Source organism: Lepidochelys olivacea (assembly GCF_965140295.1).
Source record: "Lepidochelys olivacea isolate rLepOli2 genome assembly, chromosome: 9".
Lineage (NCBI taxonomy): Eukaryota > Metazoa > Chordata > Testudines > Cheloniidae > Lepidochelys > Lepidochelys olivacea.
The window spans coordinates 56,563,118-56,582,775 of NC_140419.1; the positions used below are offsets into that span (position 1 = coordinate 56,563,118).

A 19,658-nucleotide genomic window follows, 5' to 3' on the forward strand; every position below is an offset into this window, starting at 1 on the left:
ATGGTTACAAATTTGATAGGACCCTACGTATTGCCTAGCGTTGATTCTCTTTCAGGTTCATTATGCTGGCCTGTGATGGCCTCTTCAAGGTCTTCTCACCAGAAGAAGCTGTGAACTTCATCATGTCCTGCCTGGAGGTGAGGAGAAGGCAGCTCTAGGGTGGACTTGCATGTGCAGTTTCATCAGTGCAGAAGGTGTGAAATACTAGCATGCTGGGAAGTGGACAGCATAGAAGAGAAATACACTTTTAGGTGGAGCCAGTGTGCTCTGGCAGGTTATTGATGAGAGCTATTCTAAAATACTGTAGGATTTCCCCATTCTCAAATGATTGCTTATTGCCATTATTTGTCCTGTTTAACCCATCTGTGCTTCATGGGACCATCACCATTTTATTGTCTCCCAGCCCCAGTATGAAGGAGAGTTGCTCCTTAGCCAGTATGAGAGAGCTTTCCTTGCACATTATTAAATTCCATGTATGAGCAATCTGGGCTTTTTCCTAGAGCTGGAAGAAACAGAATCCTGAAGAACAGGAGGCTGTTTAGTGTTGCCCACGTGAAGTTGTGATTGGATTATGCAGCATAAAACTGTAGTCCACATGAATGCAGAGCAGTGTGAAATGTTTATGCTCAGCAGAACAGGTTTGTGTGAGTAGTATGGTCAACTTCCTGTTTCAACAGGACAAGAATATCCAAACACGAGAAGGGAAATTATCAGCTGATGCTCGATATGAAGCAGCCTGTAACAGGCTGGCCAACAAAGCAGTGCAGCGAGGTTCTGCGGATAATGTCACTGTAGTGGTGGTCCGGATCGAGCACTGAAGAAAAACATGCAGAGATGCAGTCCCGAGCTGCATGTGATGGATTTAAATGCAACAACAAAGTTTGTGTGAGTGTGTGTGAGAGAGAGAGAGAGCGTGAATCTGGGGGGGAGGGGGCATGTGTCTTCTCCCTGGATGCTCTTCATTGTAAATAAACTTCTTTTTCTAATTGTTTTAGTTCATTTTTTTGTTTGTCATATTTTATAAATGAATTTCTGTACAGGACAGATTGCATTTCCTGCTATTACAGTTGGGGCTTCATGTGGAAATTCATCATTCAGTTTCAACTGCCTAATGAAAGTCTAAGCAAATCACAATTCTTAACCATAGGTATTGGAACTGTATTTGCAAGAACATGCCTTTTTATTATTGTAATTTTGAGCCAGTTAAACACAGCTGTGAGGGGAGGAGTGAGAGGAGACTGCCAAATAGAAATGGACAAAATCTGTAGGGAAAAGAACAATTGTCTTGAGGCTTTTAACAGTAATTGCAGCCAAAGGCAAGATCAAAACTGGATAAAAACCATGAAGTAGCTGCTGATGTTGAATAACTGTTTGAAAACTACAGTCGTATTCTCATGCTCCCCTTTTCACCCATTCCTCTATAAAATGGTGATTCTGAGTAGCTTTTACTCTACCTGCAGAAGCAAGGATTAAATTGCATCAGTTTCCACTTACCCATTCACAAAGGGCTAGTCTACCATTCTGGAGCAGTGACTTCATTGTATTTAGACTAGCTGAGAATGGTATCTGTGTTATTAAGCATGGTTATGTAATATAAAGAAGAAGGTTGACGGATGCATCTGGTCTACAATTCTGAAATTCAGCCTTTGTACAAAATGTTTGTCAAGCCCAGGTCTGGTGTGAAATAGAGCAAAAACAGTGGAGGCACTTCCTCAAAAGCCATTTACTCTTTCAAAGAAAGGAAGAGAAATCCTGGGTGCTAACAAATCTACTATCAGAAACTAAAGAGCAGGTTTAGGCTTGCCTCTGGTAATTGTGTAGTGACATGAACAGGCAGAGGATGAAATTATTTAGGGGCTTTGAAATTAATGTAAGGAGGGGAGGGGGAAGAAAGCCACAAATGAGAGGAAAAATAACGTCACTGGTAACAGTCCTCAGAACAAAAACTGAGCCTGCTCCTATTCCTCCTTTACCCGTCCCCCATTTGTCTCAGCTTATCAAAATAAGTGGGGTTGTGGCAGGTGGGAGATGCCTGTAATGTAATGCCAGCTGGGAGTGTGACTGCCATCAGACAGGAGTGGATGGAGCATCTCTTAGCACAACTCAAGCCAGTTGCAGAAGTATATTCCATATTACAATATCATCCAATAAATATTTCCATAAAATGCTTTATACCATACATTTATCTATACTGCAGGGAGAGAAAAAACCATACAGGGCTCTTTAACCTGGAAAGTAGGAGTTTCGCAATAGCTGTAGCTTGGAGACAAATTGCAATCTGCTTTTGGAGGATCAAGGCTAATCTTAGCTTTATTGTAGTCAAAGATGGGAGGCCTGCTGACGTTCCCAGAGTAGGGTGGCCTAGGTGAGCAACTTACTGAGAGACCACCCAAGACAGTTTAGCTGTCTTCGTCTACACTTTTTATTTAATGTTTCAACACTTGCTTTAGTGTTCTGCTGTGAAGAATAGCAACCCATTATGATGACATCCTGAACAGAAGTCCATTTTGAACATTCTGCTGCTGTGCAGTGTTACCTCTCAGAGGGCATGCTGAGTTTTCTCTTCCTTCACTAAATAGCAATAGGCTGGTTTTATTTTAAGGACACAAGTAGATTTAAGCAATTAAGGGACTGTTCTGGTTCTTCAGCTGTTTGTCATGCTTGCTAGCAGATTGGCTCTGCAAGTTGCACCATGTCCCCTACTCCCACAGACTTCCCAGGGGACTGCTCACCTTGCAGGTTCAATGCCTAAGAGTAAACACCTGCTTTTGGATGCCTCTTCATCACAAGAAGAGCGGTATTTTTCCCTTGTGTTAACTAATGTAGTAAAATCCTAATGAAGACAAGGCAGTTAACTTGTGTGAAATAGTAAACTTTGGGAGTGTCCCTCTGATCTTACCTTGACCTGCTATGAGAAACCCTGACGTTTGCCTTGGTCTGCTGATTTGTGTGAAAGCTACAACATGGTCTGTGTTCACTAGGATTTTACCACGTAGTAAGAACACAACTTGTTTTCCTAGCAAAGAGAAGGCCTTTCAGGCTTGAATTCTTTGCGACTTCAGTGGGAGTTCAGCTACAGTAAAGACCGTAGGAATTTGGTGTGTAAGTTGCTACATACCATAAAAAGCTCAACTGGCTGCACCTAATTTTTGAACTTGGGGCTTATGTCCTACTTCGTATGTTACCAGGGCCCCAAATGACAGACTTGTAAAGCTTTTCTAAGACAACTGTTAGGGTATGGCTACACTGCAATGAAACACCCGCAGCACTGAGACTCAGAGCCCTTGTCACTTGACTTGGGCTGTGGGGCTAAAAATTGCTGCATAGATGTTGAGGCTCAGCCTGAACCTCAGTGTCTTCACTGCAATTTTAACCCCACAGCCTTAGACCTGGGCCAGCTGCAGCCATGCTGCTGGTCTTCTTTTGCAGTAGAGAGGTACTTATAGTTTTCTAACCAATGAATTATAAGAGCTGGTTTGTAGAGAGCACTAGTATTTTATGTAAAGGACAGCTTATGTAGCTTTTTTCTGAAAGATTTTGTGAAAGTGCTGCCCACAGCAAATGCTCTAGTCCGAGTTAACTTTGTTTCCTGAAACAGTTTGCTGTGAAAGCAGTTCCTCCAGCAGGACTGGAAAAGCTTTCTTGGTAGCAAAAATAAAATTCAGAGAGAGTTGAGCCCCTTGTCCTGCTATCATGAAGGTGGAGCTGAGTGCACTTCTAGGATATCTCACTGAAGTTTCGGCAGGAGCTCAGGAATTAAGTACATGGTACTAAGAAATGAGACTGCATCTTTTTCTTTCTCTGCCTTTGTTATTAATTTAGGGCCCATTCCTTCAGCCCTTATTTATCCATGTAGTCCCACTGGGTTAATCGGAGTTAGACTGCCTATCGGGACCAAAGCCAGGCGTAACGGTGCGTATCTCCACCACCCATTGACTGGGCTCTCTGCCATGGGCAGAGAATGGGGTGGTGGTGTGAGTACGCTGTTCTTAGGAAGTGGAAAATCACTGGATAGCAATTCACGTTCTAACTAGTCTGCTGCCTTATCAGGACACTGCTCTGCATTGAAAATTAACTTCCAAGTACCAGCGCCTGCTGCTAGCAAACCTTAACTGATAAGCTATAAGAATACATAATCTGGCTTTGGCCTGCTCAAAAACTGAACAGAAAAAAACTGCCAAAGAGCTAGTCTATGGCTGAAGGCTTCTTCAAATCACCTTTTCCCAAGCATTCATGCTTGACGGGGTGGGGACGGGTTCCTTTATAAAAGTTGATCTGGCTTTAGAAGTCAGCCATGTTATAATTTGTCCATGTAAAATAAGCTTCAAAATCTGGCCATAGATTAAATTAAATTAAAGGGGGATGGATTTAGTGAGTCCTCCCTTTTTCATGCTTCCAATTTTCTTCCTGGCTCTCCATCATCTTTGGATGCTTGAGATCTTGTGCAAAGTACAGTGTCTGGTGGCTGGGTTTTGTAGCACAAGCAGAATCTATAGAGACTGCTGCTCCTGACCTCACTATGCTTTGCTCCCTGTGCTTGGGTGGGAGGGAATTAAGGTGGTTCTTGCCGAAGAGACCAATTCAGCTTATAGTGTGTAGGGGTAGGTGGTTTGAGACCATTCACACCCCTAAAAGAACAGCGCTGAAATCTGAGCCACTTCGAACAGTGAGGGATGATCCAGTGGCATTGTCTACAAAAACTGAGGCATACTGGCCAGCCTGAAAGGGAGAAATGAGAGTGACAGTGAAAATAGTCCCAGCTTGCTACAATCAGCACACAGAAGAGTGTGTCATGTAAATACAGCAGATCTATAGAACAATAATTATGTAGGTTGTGATACACTGCTTAAAGTTGTCACGTTTTACACTTAAAGCAGAACATGTCCCTTGTTCCAGCTCCTCTGGGTATGGTCACGCTGCGCCACTAACTCCAGGGTGACCCAGACTGGTGCCCTCAGTGTTTCCAAGTTCATGCTTGAGTGTTCACATACTATTATAAACCTGGGTTTACAAGTGCTGGACTCATAGCTATGCTAACAGCCATACTGCAAATGCAGACCTTCTGACTTGGGTCTGGGGCATGACCTGTATCTATAGTACAAAATTACAGGACTGAGACACAGTGGGACTTGGGCTGACCCACCCTCTAGCAAGGTCATAGAACCTGGGTCAGATTGTGTGTGGGCTTGGGCTCAAACCTGTGTCAGAGCCTGGACTAAGTGTGCAGTGTTTATACCCTATATAGCATACTAGCTGCATCAAGGGCATTGTAAAAAGCCTGGAAGAGGAAGAAGAATTCCCCCACCACAGACAGAGTAGGCCCTGCCCTAGAGAATGCCATGGCTGAGTGGGCAGGGCTGCTAAGCTCATCCTGCACAGCGCTGCAGCCAGGACAGGCTGCTACAAGCCAATAGCACATGCTGGTTTGGTTCAGGGCTCAACCAATCTCCAAAATCGGATGGTTCTGAATTATCCACCAGAATGTTACCAAGTGGGAAATGCCAAAGTTAAGGTTATAATGAGGACTCTGCTGTTTTGCATCTCCTGTGTATTTTGTACACTCTCTAGCCCCACTGGAGCATGCACTGAAGCCTGCTGTCAAACAGACGAGTAGCCCCACTGAAATGTTGAAACTTACTTTTGCTGTTTTGCTAAACTATCCCCTCTTCAAAACCAGACCCTTTGGGCTGAGACCAAACATCTGAATGTGACCGATCTGTATCACTATCAGGAAACACTAAAACAGTGCAGTGCAAAAGCTCTACCCTTTAGTAATGGGTGTCTGTCAATGGTGGGAGTTGGTCTATCAGTGCTATGGTGCATTATCCCTTTAGGTGCCTTAGGCAGCTGGCTTCCCCATTGTCTTGCACCTCATATAGGCATTTACCCAATCAAAATAGTAGCATTTTACATGCACTTTATACAGGTGGTAATGACTACACAAACTGCCAGGCAGCGGGGAATCAGGCCTATGGTATATAGTACCAGAATAGTTGGCTGGTTCTATGGATATAAGCCACTAACTGTAGGCAAGGACACCCTAAAGACCAAACTCTGCAGTACTGTGGCAGGTCACTGCAGGGACTCAGGTCTACATCCTCAAAGATATTTAGGTGCTTTATCCTGTTTAAATCAGATACCTTTGAGGTTCTGGGTCTCAGCCCCCAGAGAGATGGAAGGCTGATCATGCCAATATTATTGAGGCTGGTTTTGAAAAATGATGCAGAGTCAGACTGAGGAATGAGCTTCCTGCCCAGCCACAGAGGAAAGCCAGCACAGCTGGCAGAAGCATGTGACTGTCATCTTCACAGGTTGGTTCCAGTAGCACCCACAACACAGGGCGCTTTCTGTAGAAAAGGACATGGCCACCTGCATTGAAGAGCTTGTAAACCACAGTGGCTTTCTGCTGCACTTGGGAATGGATGTGCTCAATTAGGGCATGTCTGCAACGCAGTCGGAGGTGTGATTACAGATGGGGTAGGTATACTCCTGCTCACTTTGAGCTAGCTAGCATGCTGAAAATAGCATGGACTTCAGCATGGGCTGTACAAAGCTGCCTGGCCCTCCATGGGTAGAGTTACTGTGAAAAGTTAGCTGCCCAGTTATGCTGCATTCTCATGTCAATAGCATACTGCACAAGGTGGGTCTGCCCATAGGAACACCCCTTTGCCTCATTAGTTTGCCCATGTTTACCTGTAAGTACAGGACTCCACTGACTGAGATGGTGAAAAGTTCACTGCTGTCCAAACCAGCCACCGTCTCCAGAGAACTGAAGACAAGAAACAGCAATATCAGCACTGAGGTGACCTGCGCGATCCATGTACCACCAGAATTCACCTACTAGCCAGTTATCTAGAGTAATAGAGAGTGATTGCCTCCCGCATCCTCAGTTCCAGACATTAAAGAGATGGGGAGGACTGCACAATGACCTGGCAAACTTGTCTCCTCTCTGCAAAGTTGCTCATCACCCTCTGTGTCATTATTTACATTTCATTCTAAATTTTGTTTTAAAAACCAAATCAAGTGTAGTACTCAAGAACAGACTTGGGCGCTTGACAGCCTCTTGCCACAGAGTAGGTGCAGCATGGTCAGAGGCTCAGTAGGCCTTCTCATGCCCCCATGCTGATATATTTATCTCAGCTCTGTTCTGGAGGGTTCATCCCATCCATCAATTTATTATGTGAACTAAGGGGCTAGCTAGCACACCTATAGGGATAGAGTGCTTTTCCCAACTAGGACATTGGCTCACAGAAGGTCATAGAGTTATGGCCGTAAGGGACCAGCAGATTACCCCCTCTGATCTCTATATTACTGGTCCCCTCCACCCCTCCCTGCCCCCAGCATCCACAGACTCAAACCAACAACGGACATTAGAAAAAAGTATTACAGCCCACAGGAGACTTGAGATATGCCATAGGAATAGACTAGGCAGGCCTAAGGTGCACCAGCACCCGCAGCCCCTGCAATGGCAGGGAAATGATTGTGAGATAGCTCCAGATAATCATGGACAGTGACCTGCCACACGCTGCAGAGGAAGGTGAAAAAGCCTCAACTCACTGCTAATCTGACCTGGTGGAAAATTCCTTCCTGACCCCATGTATGGCCATCTTACCCACCCTGGTTGTGGCTGGAAGCCATTACAATCTGATGGCAATGGGATCACTCATATGAAATGAGTCATAGAATCATAGAATATCAGGGTTGGAAGGGACCCCAGAAGGTCATCTAGTCCAACCCCCTGCTCGAAGCAGGACCAATTCCCAGTCATATGAGTTGGGTTGATTTAGTTGAGGTTGGTCCTGCTTTGAGCAGGGGGTTGGACTAGATGACCTCCTGAGGTCCCTTCCAACCCTAATCTATGATTTCTTAGTGGCCAGCACAAGCCAGCCATTAAAGTTAGCATTCATGCTGACAGTGTCAGCAGGGGGCCAGTGATGGAAGGGGCATGGCACCTGACCTACCTTTCTGACTGAGAGGGTGTCCCTCCAGAACACTGTAAATATTCTATTTTCTAACTAACAAAGTTACATATAATTAAAATCCCATTTTAGTAGGAGTTATGCAGGCAAAGACACTTGGGATACATGTGTAATAACATGGGGAGCTATATATATATATATATATATATATATAGAATGCAGGAGGTTTTTCCAACCTAATGGGATTTGGGCATTCAAATCCCCTAGGGAGCTTTGAAAATCTTAGCCCACATGCACACTACTAGCCCAGCTAGATGCATGGGTTCTGTATGTATATGCCTCCGATGGTAATGACAGATGCACAAGCCTCTTCTGGCACAATCCTTGCTAAAATTGGCCTCCTTTACAGTGCACCTTGTGGAGGTGAGATTTGGGGCGGTGCACTTTTTCTGGAAAACAACCCAGAGTTCTAGCTGAGCCCAGCATATTGAATTTAATTTGGTCCCATGCATGGACCAGCTCTGTGATCAGCTGACATTAGCCAGGAGGGGTTGACAACATTCCCAAATAACTAAATGGCACAACTCTGCAGGACTATGGTTTTCCTTGGTTTGTGGCACTGTTTTGTGAGCAGTACCAGACACAGAGTGCGTGCACTGTGGAAATATTTTTGCTCTTTGTCACAAAGCTATAGTGATGATACTTCATCTCTCCCATGTTGACTACCAGACAGATAGGGCCCACTATAAACTATGCATCCAGGAACCAAAGTCAGATGTGGTCGAAGTTGCACATTGGTAAGATGCATGTAAGTAAGAGTGAATCTAAAGCCCGGTCTACACTAGGAACTTAGGTCAGTATAACTAAGGCTGTGTCTACACTGCCACTTTCAGCGCTAAAACGTTTGTTGTTCAGGGGTGTGAAAAAACACCTCTGAGCAACAAAAGTTTTAGCGCTGAAAAGCACCAGTATAGACAGCGCTTTATCACCGGGAGCTGTGCTCCCAGCAATAAAGCTACCACCGCTCGTTCAGGGTGGTTTTGTTTTTATCATTGTGAGAGCGCTCCCCCGGCAATAAAGTGCTGTAACATGGGCAGTGCAGACATACATTAAGTCACTTGGGAGTGTGAAAAAATCCCCTGAGCAGTCCAGTTCAACTAATCTAACTCCTGGTGTATACAGTGCTAGGTCAATGAGAGAATTCTCCTGTTGACATAGCTACTGCCTCGCAGGGAGGTGGAGTACAGTTAATTCAGATTAACCTTCCTAACAGTCCCCATGCAGACAAGCCCAAAGACTCCGCTATTAATTTGGCCCACAGAGCATGGTTGTGGTTAGAGCTGGCTGAAACTGGCATTTCCATTCCACAGATAATTCTGATTTTTTTTTAAAAAAAAACCATTCATTCCGAAATAGAACAAAATGCTGAAATTTCAAAATGTCCTGTGGAATGAAAATTTCAAAAACAATTTCCATTCATAACTATTGAAACATTTCATTTTGAGAATGTTAATTCACTTTGCTTTGACATTTATATATTAAAATATTAAATATATGTAAATGAACATATGATATCCGTTAAAAATCAAAACAAAATGAATCAAACTCATAATAAACCCCATTTTGACACTCTCAAAATGAACCGAGAAAATTGAAGAGTCATTTCAACTTTTTTGCTTCAAGCATGTCATTGAAATTGACATTTCTGTGAAGCATGTGGATTTTGATGAAACTGTACTTTTTTGGTGGGAAACTGTTCCACTGACATTTTTTTGACAAGTAATAGCTGTGATGATACTGTTAGATCCAGTTACAAGCCCCAGTCCAGAACAGTGCTTGGTGCAGTTCAGGACTGGGGCGCATAAAGGACACACAAAGGTGACAAGCCAGTTGCTAGTTTTAAGTTAGATCAGCCTTAAGGCTGCTCTAGTTTAAACCCAGCTGTCAATGGCCCCCAGAGGCTGTTCAGGCTGCTAGGAATCACCAGAGTGCAGGGATACCCCAGACAGGATCTCTCTCTCTCCCAGCCAGATCCCCTACTCTGAGAGATAGGAAAGGGGATAGTGTGGAAGCAGCTACAGAGGCTCCAGGCTAAACTGGGATTTCCCCTACATAGGGAATCCTCCACCAGCTCCCAACAGCCACAGTGGTGCCATGATCTGTGTGCCCTATGCACTGTAGGCCCCTCCTTTTTGTGCACTCACTTTCTGGACTAAGATAGAGAAAAACTTCTTTTAAATGTAAAAACTGTCTGGCTGTGCTAGCAGGGAGGGCATGCCTCTACCAGGCACACTCACATGTTGTGTTGACACAGAGACTGGACGCAGATCAGTACCCGCAGGCGATCTCTCGCACGCTGTTGCCCTTTCTTCTGTTGTTCTCCATGAACTATAAACACAGAAGAGCTAATGAGACAGGGACGAGATGTTCTCCCCTTCTGAACAGAACTGGCAGCCTTAGGCCTCAGCCCCCAAGGGAAGCCCGACTTGCCCACACAGCTGGCCAGCCAGAATGCTCTGGTCGAATAGCTGGTTTAGGGCCCCAGCTGGTGTAATTTAGTGTAGCTGTATGGTTGTCAGTGGAAGTACACCAAGTCACACCCGCTCTATGTTGACTCCAATGGAACTATGCTGATTTACACCAGCAGAGGATCTGGCACAGTAACTTCAATGGAGGTACACTTACTTATGCCAGCTAGGTTTCTGTCCCAGAGAGTCCTGGAGGATGACTAGGTTGGAGTATAAGAATATTGCTCAAGCATGCAGGGGTGTAATCAGGAAGGCCAAAGCACAATTGGAGTTGCAGCAAGGTATGTGGAGTAACAAGAAGGGTTTCTACAGGTATGATAGCAACAAGAAGGTCAGGGAAAGTATGGGATTCTTACTGAATGGGGGAGGCAATGCAGTGACAGATGATGTGGAAAAAGCTGAAGTACTCAATGCTTTTTTTGCCTTGGTCTTCACAGACAAGGTCAGCCCCCAGACTGCTGCACTGGGCAACACAGTATGGGGAGGAGGTGAGCAGCCCTCAGTGGTGAAAGAACAGGGTAAGGACTATTTAGAAAAGCTGGACATACGCAAGTCCATGGGGCTGGATGCAATGCATCCGAGGGTGCTGAGGGAGTTGGCTGCTGTGACTGAACAGCCATTGGCCATTATCTTTGAAAACTCATGGCGGTCAGGGGAGGTCCCAGATGACTGGAAAAAGGCTAACGTAGTGCCCATCTTTAAAAACGGGAAGAAGGAGCATCCAGGGAACTACTGGCCAGTCAGCCTCACCTCAGTCCCTGGAAAAATCATGGAGCAGGTCCTCAAGGAAACCATTTTGAAGCACTTGGAGGAGAGGAAGGTGATCAGGAACAGTCAACATGGATTCACCAAGGGCAAGTCATGCCTGACCAACCTGATCGCCTTCTATGATGAGATAACTGGCTCTGTGGACATGGGGAAAGCGGTGGACGAGATATATCTTGACTTTAGCAAAGCTTTTGATACGGTCTCCCACAGTATTCTTGCCAGCAAGTTAAAAAAGTATTGTTTGGATGAATAGATGGGTAGTGATCAATGGCTCTGTGTGTAGTTGGCAGCCGATACCAAGTGGAGTGCCCCAGGGGTTGGTCCTGGGGCCAGTTTTGTTCAACATCTTCATTAATTATCTGGATGATGGGATAGATTGCACCCTCGGCAAGTTCACAGATGACACTAAGCTGGGAGAGGTAGATAAGCTGGAGGGTAGGGACAGGTCCAGAGTGACCTAGACAAATTGGAGGATTAGGCCAAAAGAATGAAATTCAACAAGGACAAGTGCACAGTCCTGCACTTAGGACAGAAGAATCCCAGACACTACTACAGGTTGGGGACCGACTGGCTAAGTGGCAGTGCTGCAGAAAAGGACCTAAGGATTACAGTGGACGAGAAACTGGATATGAGTCAACAGTGTGCCCTTGTTGCCAAGAAGGCTAACGGCATATTGGGCTGCATTAGTAGGAGTATTGCCAGCAGATAGAGGGAAGTGATTATTCTCCTCTATTGGGCACTGGTGAGGCCACATCTGGAGTATTGCGTCCAGTTTTGTAGCCCCCACTACAGAAAGGATGTGAACAAATTGGGGAGAGTCCAGTGGAGGGCAACAAAAATTATTAGGGGACTGGAACACATGCCTTATGAGGCGAGTCTGAGGACACTGGGCTTATTTAGTCTTCAGAAGAGAAGAGTGAGGGGGGATTTGATAGCCTTCAACTACCTGAAGGGGGTTCCAAAGAGGATGGAGCTAGGCTGTTCTCAGTGGTGGCAGATGACAGAACAAGGAGCAATGGTCTCAAGTTGCAGTGGGGGAGGTCTAGGTGGATATTAGGAAAAACTATTTCACTAGGAGGATGGTGAAGCACTGGAATGCATTACCTAGGGAAGTGGTGGAATCTCCTTCCAACGAGGTTTTTAAGGCCTGGCATGACAAAACCCTGGCTGGGATGATTTAGTTGGGGTTGGTCCTGCTTTGAGCAGGGGGTTGGACTGGATGACCTCCTGAGGTCTCTTCCAACCTTAATCTTCTATGATTCTATGATTCAACAGCATCGCCATGCTGTGGTGCCAGGCAGCAGGAAAGCTTACCGATGTGCAAGGTGGCAGTGAAGGTGTAGTACCCTGCGACAGGTGCTGTGTATTGGCCGCTGGTCAGGTTCAGCCCCAGGCCTCGATGGAACACCCCCTCTTTCTGAGGCTAGTAACAAAGAGAAAGGCAAGACTGTGCACACTGCAAGACGCCATCCCAATTCTGCATATTGCACTAGGAGATGGGCGCTAAGCTAGCAGTGTCCTCTCAGGAAACAGACATAGGCTGTGTCTGTAGTGCAAGCAGAGGGTGATCACAGCACACAGAATATAACTGTATCTACATTAGGCCTCTTACTGCCACAGTTATGCCATAAATTTTTTAAGTACAGACCAGGGCTAACAACATATTTGACAAATTTGTCTTGTTTTCTAGTTGTTCACAGATTATCTGACATCTGACCATGTTTGTTTTCAAATGTGTTTGTTACTCAGAATTATTCATCAGCTAATACCTGCAAGCAAACTTTGATCAGTAGGTTAAAAAGGGAGGATGGCTGGTGAAGGACTTTAAAAGGCTCAGAGTTAGGGTTGCCAGCTGTCCAGTTTTTGACCGGAAAGTCTGGTTGAAAGGGGACCTGTACGGTGTCCGGTCACAGGTACTGACGACACCAAAAGTCCAGTTACCACAGGTGGGAGGGGGCCAAGGGAGGAGGCACTGGGTCATCAACCCACGCCAGTCCTTACTCAACTGGGGCCGTCTCCCATCTGCATCTCATGGGCGGACAGGCAGGCTCCAGTCCAGAGTAGAGAGGGTCCAGCTGCGGGGGGAGGCACGGGGGGAAGGGATCAAGGAAGGGGAATTGGGGACAGTAGTGAGTGATGGTGGGGGCCTCAGGGAAAGAGGCGGAGCAGGGGCGGGGGAAGAGGTGGAGGGTAGAGGTTCCGGCTTTTCTGCTGTAGTGTCCGGTTTTCAGAAATTAGAAAGTTGGCAACCCTACTCAGAGTCCAATTCCTAGCTCTGCCACAGACTTCTTATGTGGCTGTGGGCAAGCTGCATAATCTCTCTTTGCCTCTTTTCCTCACCTGGAAGATGGGGATAATAGGACTCCTTTAGTCTTGTCTGTATACGTTGTAAAGCACAACCTATACAGACAGGGCAGAGAATTCTTCAGGGCAGGGAATTCTGCGTTGTGGTGACACTATGTGGAGAACTCGTGGGAAAAAACCACATAATTCTTAACTGTGAGTGTAGTATATGGCATCATTATAAGTCAGAGTTTTTAAGGTTGTTCTGGGTGTCTTAACTGCATTAACAGGTCTTAATATACAGTAGAACATCAGAGTTACGAACACCAGAATTATGAATTGACCGGTCAACCACACAGCTCATTTGGAACCGGACGTACACAATCAAGCAGCAGGAAAGACCAAAATAAAAGCAAATACAGTACAGGGCTGTGTTAAATGTAAACTACTGAAAAAAAAAGAGAAAGATCTGACAAGATTAAAAAAATGATTTGACAAGGTAAGGAAACTGTTTCTGTGCTTGTTTCATTTAAATTAAGATGGTTAAAAGCAGCATTTTTCTTCTGCATAGTAAAGTTTCAAAGCTGTATCAAGTCAATGTTCAGTTGTAAACTTTTGAAAGAACCATCATGTTTTGTTCAGAGTTACGAACAACCTCCATTCCCGAGGTGTTCATAACTCTGAGGTTCTACTGTATCTAGATTTCATGTATGTTTAACCTTAACTCTGAATTTCCTGGTCTGTAATGCTTATTTTGGGGCTAAAAATAAAATCCCTGTAAAATTTTGTATCCTAAATTACTGATGTGTACTCAGCCTTATCTCCATTGGTACATAAAAGTTTGTCTAGGGATTTTAATTGGCCTGCAATTGGCTAGGAGGCTAAAAGGAAGTAACCCCCCTTCCCCCACCCCTGGCACACACACCTATAGTATGGCACAAATGGCAAGGAGCATTTGGGAGGTTAGGACCTGATCTAATGCTCACTGAAGTCAATGGGAATCTCCCCATAGACTTCCATGGGGGTTGGATTGAAGTTATATTCATCTTCCTCAAAGAGATCAGATGCTGGGAATATAGCTGTGAGAATAATGGATTTTTTTTAATTCACTAGCAATTCTGAAAAATTGGGGAAAAAAAGAAGACGCAATTTCAAGCTGAACCAAAAATAAAATGTTTCAGCAAATTAAAAAGTAGAAAAAAATTTGTTTCAGGTCAAACAAAATATTTCATTAGGCAAAATTGAAATGTTTCATTTTGATTCCAACTATTTTAAAACATTTTTATTGGGTTTTTTAAATAAAATTAAAGAAATTTTTGAAAAAAAAGGTGTTTTGAGCCAAAAATTTGAAACGTTTCATTTAGAAAAATGTCAATTTTTGTACTTTGTTTTTTCACCAAAACAATTTGGTGAAACCAACATAAATTCGGGAAACATGTCAGTGTGACTGAATCTGCATTTTTGCCAGTCCAGAATGACAAACTCCCTCCCCCACTCACTATGTAATAGATCCGAAGCTCTTGCAGGGATCTCCGTTCAATGGAAATGTTTCTCCGTATCCGGCAGTGGAAGGCTGCCTCCACTCGATGCTGTGGCTTACTCCTTGCCAACGGACCAGCAACCAGTGCCAAGATGTCATCTTCTCCTCTCTCCTCCTCTTCCTCACCTTCCTGGCAACCTTCACAGGCCTTCAGGCTCATCCTCTCCCGCTCCTTTACCACCTCTGAGAGAATGCCCCCCCCAGAGAATCAGTTTTAGGAGTCACCAATTTACAAAGGGTTCTGAAAAATGACTGCTCCCATTGGAACCAATGGTAAAATGCCCCTTGATGTCAATGGAAGCAGGATGGACACTGGTGTGAATTCTAGTCAAAGCCCAGCAAGCTGGCACCATCCAGTGAGACTGAATCTCAGTCATCCCTGCTTCATGTGCTTGATCCAGGCAAATGTTCTGTCCTGGTCATTTTAGGCAGCAGTGAGGTTTGTTGGCGAATGCTCCCATTTGTTTTCATTGCAGTCATGAAGCCAGGAAAGGAATATTAGTTCTCTGGGGTTCCCAATTATTGTTGCTGAGTTTGATTCTTAAGTGTTGAGCCAAAAAACTAATGGGAAGTCCTTTGAGGTGTTGGAGATAAACAGGGAATGAGTTTGTGACATACACAAATCTCACCACACAAGCACACACCTACCACTGCAGTCAGTGGGAGACTCTCCAAAGACTGCATCGGGGGTTGGATTGGGGCTTAAGTCACTTCCCTAACATCCACACACACACAGAGACAAATACGTACCTCATCACCAAGACGTGTGTTAGCAACTATTATTTGTGACATTAGACAAAGTCCACATTTGAAATGTGTAGTTAGTCATGTCCTGATGTGTGAGTGAAAAGCTGAAAGTGTAAAGCTGCTCCTGGGGCTGGAGTTTGAGTCTGGCTGAGCACCAGTGTAAGAGGGAGTGAGACACCACCCCAGACATACACCCCTGCTCCGGTTACCTGGTTTTTGTATCTGGGCAGGCAAGCTAAGCAGCACTGCATGCCAACTTACTGCCCCTGCACCCACCAAGGTGTCGACTCCCCACATGCACTAGACAGCAACCACTAAGGGCTTGTCTACACCGGCACTGTACAGAACTGCAACTTCCTCGCTCAGGGGTGTGAAAAGCCAGGCTGCCAGTGTAGACAGTGCACCAGTACTGGGAGTTGCACTCCCAGCGCTGGTAGCTACGCCTCTCATGGAGGTGGGTTTTTTTAGAGTGCTGGGAGAGCTGGGAGAGCTCTCTCCCAGCGCTTTGCCGTGACTACACAAGCCACGTTAAAAGTTCTGCCGCGGCAGGACTTTAGCATTGCCAGTGTAGACTAGCCCTTATTCTCCTTAACCTCAACCCCAAGGGAGGGGAGATCAGATTCACAGGCTGACCTTGCCCCCCCCCGGTAGGACATGAGCTCTTGTCCCTTCAGTGTCACGCTCCCTGCAGCATGAGCAGGGCCGGATTAAACTTTTGTGGGCCTGGTGCCAAACATATTTGTGGGCCCCCATTGAGGCAGTGGAGCATGGCGTGGGGAGGTCAGTCTCCAGACTGAGGGACTAGCCAGGGGCATGGCATGGCAGGGGCGACCCCGCTCCACCCAACCCAGTGTGAGGGCACTATTTACAAACCGGTAGTTGCCAGACGCGAAGTGGCCCTGTGATGCCAGCATGCCCCTTCCCCTTGGGGAGCGGGCCCATGCCACACCAGAGAGCCCCCTGCCCAACACCACCCCTACTCCCTATGACCAGAGCCCCCCCGGATCCACTATGCCCAATGCCCCCCAGACCTCCCCCAGAAATTCACAGTGCCCTGCACAACACCACCCCTGCCCAGCACTCCCCTGCCCACAGCCCCACCACAACTGCCAAGCACCCCCCACAGAACCCCCACTCCCTATTGCCCCAACACACACATCTTCCCCGCCCCCTCACAGCCCAACACATCTTCCCACCCCCAGCCCCCTGCCAACTCCCCAGTGGCTGCACTCATCAGTGAGCTGAGCCAGCAGCACAGCCAGGGTTGGTCCTGGGGCCGGGAATTGCTCTGTCCATTCAGGAGTGGTGCGATCAGCCAGGCCAAGGCCTCCCTCAAGATGCACTTGCCTGGAGGGGCCCAGCCAAGCCCCCCTACCTCTCTACCCCCTCCCCAGGCTGAGACTGGCCAGGATTCTACACCAGTCCCAGGTGGCTCAGCCCCAAGGAGACAGGCAGGGCCACACAGGCTTGGAGCCAGAGGTGCACTGGGGTCCTGCCAGGGGGCAGAGAGGAGCAGGGGGTTGGGGCCAGGGGGTGTAGAGGAGTTTTCAGCCAGCGGGCAGGCAGGCTGAGAGGAGCAAGTGGTGGGCAGGGGGAGAAATGGGGTCTCGGGCCGCAGTGCAAGCAGAGCAGGCCAGGGCCCCTTCTGAGCGTGGGCCCAGTTCCATGGAGCCACTGGCACCATTGTATACCTGGCACTGAGCCTGGGGCACCAACCTCCCCAGGCCAGCTGAAGTGCCTGTGGAGATGCACTCAGCACTGGCTTTCATACTGTACCTTTCAACAGCAGCCGGAAGTCCTTCAGCAATTCTTCTGGTGTCACCAGGGATCCGGGAGGCCCCGGAGGGCCTGGGGGACCTGGTGGGCCTGGCAGGCCAAACTGGAACCCCAGACAGAGCACAGAGCTGGTCAGTTCAATGTGTCTTTAAATTAGGGCACAGCTAGCCAGTGTAGATCCAGTAAGAATGGCTCCATCCCACAGTGCCAGCCTCTAGTCACCCACATCCTGGCACCCTTCCCCTTCCCACTGTCCGAAAGGGCACCTGCCTCTTCTGAACTCTGTGCTGGAATCTCAGCAGGATTAGCCGTCTCTGCTGGGTTGGTCACTGTTTTCAGCCCCACCCTCTGGGTCTGTTCTGGGCTCAGGAGTAGGGCTGTTACACCAGGGATGCCATGGGCCCAGACTAGGCTCTCTGGAGTGGGGGCACAGTAGGCTCAGGCCAGGGCTCTCGATGTGGGGGTGGGGTGCAGTGTGCCCAAGCTGAGCATCTCTGTGAAGGGAGGGACGCAGTGGGCCCAGGCTGAGTAGTTCTGTGAGGGGAGGGGCACAGTGGGCCCAGGCTGAGGATCTCTGTGAGGGGTGGGACGCAGTGGGCCCAGGCTGAGTAGTTCTGTGAGGGGAGGGACACAGTGGGCCCAAGCTGAGCATCTCTGTGTGGGGAGGGGGCGCAGTGGGCCCAGGCTGAATAGTTCTGTGAGGGGAGGGGCACAGTGGGACCAGGCTGAGTAGTTCTGTGAGGGGAGGGGCACAGTGGGCCCAAGCTGAGCATCTCTGTGAGGGGAGAGGCGCAGTGGGCCCAGGCTGAGTAGTTCTGTGAGGGGAGGAGCGCAATGGGCCCAAGCTGAGGAGCTCTATGGAGGGTGGGGCGCAGTGGGCCTGTGCCAGGGATGTCTTGTGGGGTGGATGCAGCAGCCCTGGGATCTCTGTGTGAGATGGGGTGCAGTGAGTCTGAGCCAGGGCTTCCTGGGGTGGGTTGTGCAGACACACCGGGGATGTGAATACATACCTTGAATTTTTTTGATTTGCCTTTGCCCTGTTTCTTGCTGTTCACCCCTTTGTTTGATTGTTTCATAAAGAGCATCCAGGCATCCCGGGGGTCGATGCTGCGAGACCGCTCAGGAAGGGGTTCCTGTCAGAAGATCAAAGAATAAGAACACAGAAAGTGACAGTAACCAGCTCTGTGGGCTGCTGAGTGGCATTCAGGCACAGGTGGGTGCCATTCTTCAACGCTACTCCCATTACACAGCAGGGGCAGGAACTCACCAGCCGGAAACCAGCCTGTGCTTTGCTGGAGTGTTAATGAGTTTCTGACCACTGTGACTGCCTTATCTGCTGGTCAGGGAGCTGTGCCCTGCTCACAGCATGCAGGATATGGGGAACTGGGCTACCTGGGGTACCGCTGAAAAACTCTGGACTCAAAGAAACTCTGTAGAGGGCACTCTTCCCTCTGGGTGGGACTAACCCAGTACCCCAGCACCAGCAGCTGCAATGTTTCTGGGGCACATGTTTTGGAGGGGATGTAAATAGAGGTCATTATACAGCCCACAGTGCTTCTTGCAGCCATGAATATTAGCCCAGCGTGGGGGTGGGTTGTGGGCATATGAGCCGGTGGTGCTGGTGTTCTGGTGCATTACGGGGGGGGAGGTATGGTGCATTAGTGGAGCGGTTTGGTGAGTTACAGCTAACACAGGTCCACTTAAAACTTCACAAGAGCACAAATCAGCGTCTTGGTGAAGTGCTAAGTCTTTCCCGCAATTTCAGTTTGTCAGCTGTTGCCCTAGACTGTTGCTGTACCTGTTTCACCTAGCGGTAGCTGCATTTTAGTGGAAGGTAAGGTAATTCTTGTATGGGTCTATCTGCGCTGTAGTCAGAGGTGTGACTGCAAGCCATGTAGCCATACCCTAGCCAGTGTGAATAACAATAGCAGTGATGTTGTCTAAGCACGGGACTCTGGTATGTCCTTATGTGGCTAGCCCATGCTGCTGCCTGTGCTACTGCAGCTTCTGTGTTACTGGCGTTGACTAGATCCAGGCTAGCTCAGGTTTATCTGCACATGCTGCAGTCACGCCTCTGACTGCACTGTAGCCATAACT

At 47.4% G+C, this 19,658-nt stretch overlaps 2 protein-coding genes across 16 annotated transcripts in view; one reads left to right on the forward strand and one right to left on the reverse strand.

Annotated features, from left to right (window-relative positions):
* The window catches only part of ILKAP (ILK associated serine/threonine phosphatase), a 57,785-nt gene extending 56,786 nt beyond the window's left edge, over positions 1-999 (forward strand). For all 4 annotated transcript variants that reach the window (XM_084638488.1, XM_084638489.1, XM_084638487.1 and 1 more), the window contains 2 exons: positions 56-137; positions 678-999. In XM_084638488.1, the coding sequence (XP_084494614.1) occupies positions 56-137; positions 678-818 (223 nt within the window). In that variant the 3' untranslated portion in view covers positions 819-999. The remainder of the gene's footprint in view (positions 1-55; positions 138-677) is intronic.
* Positions 1-19,658, reverse strand: part of ERFE (erythroferrone) — a 53,548-nt gene that overhangs the window by 18,886 nt on the left and 15,004 nt on the right. For 6 of the 12 annotated variants that reach the window (XM_084638496.1, XM_084638497.1, XM_084638490.1 and 3 more), the window contains exons 2-7: positions 18,572-18,694; positions 17,562-17,664; positions 14,998-15,221; positions 12,530-12,638; positions 10,217-10,307; positions 6,694-6,769 (exon numbers count right to left, since the gene is read on the reverse strand). In XM_084638496.1, coding sequence (XP_084494622.1) covers positions 6,694-6,769; positions 10,217-10,307; positions 12,530-12,638; positions 14,998-15,221; positions 17,562-17,664; positions 18,572-18,694 — 726 coding nt within the window. Of the gene's footprint in view, positions 1-1,123; positions 4,720-6,693; positions 6,770-10,216; positions 10,308-12,529; positions 12,639-14,997; positions 15,222-17,561; positions 17,665-18,571; positions 18,695-19,658 lie in introns of those variants that run through there. The other 6 variants (XM_084638493.1, XM_084638492.1, XR_014712909.1 and 3 more) reach the window with 5 other exon arrangements.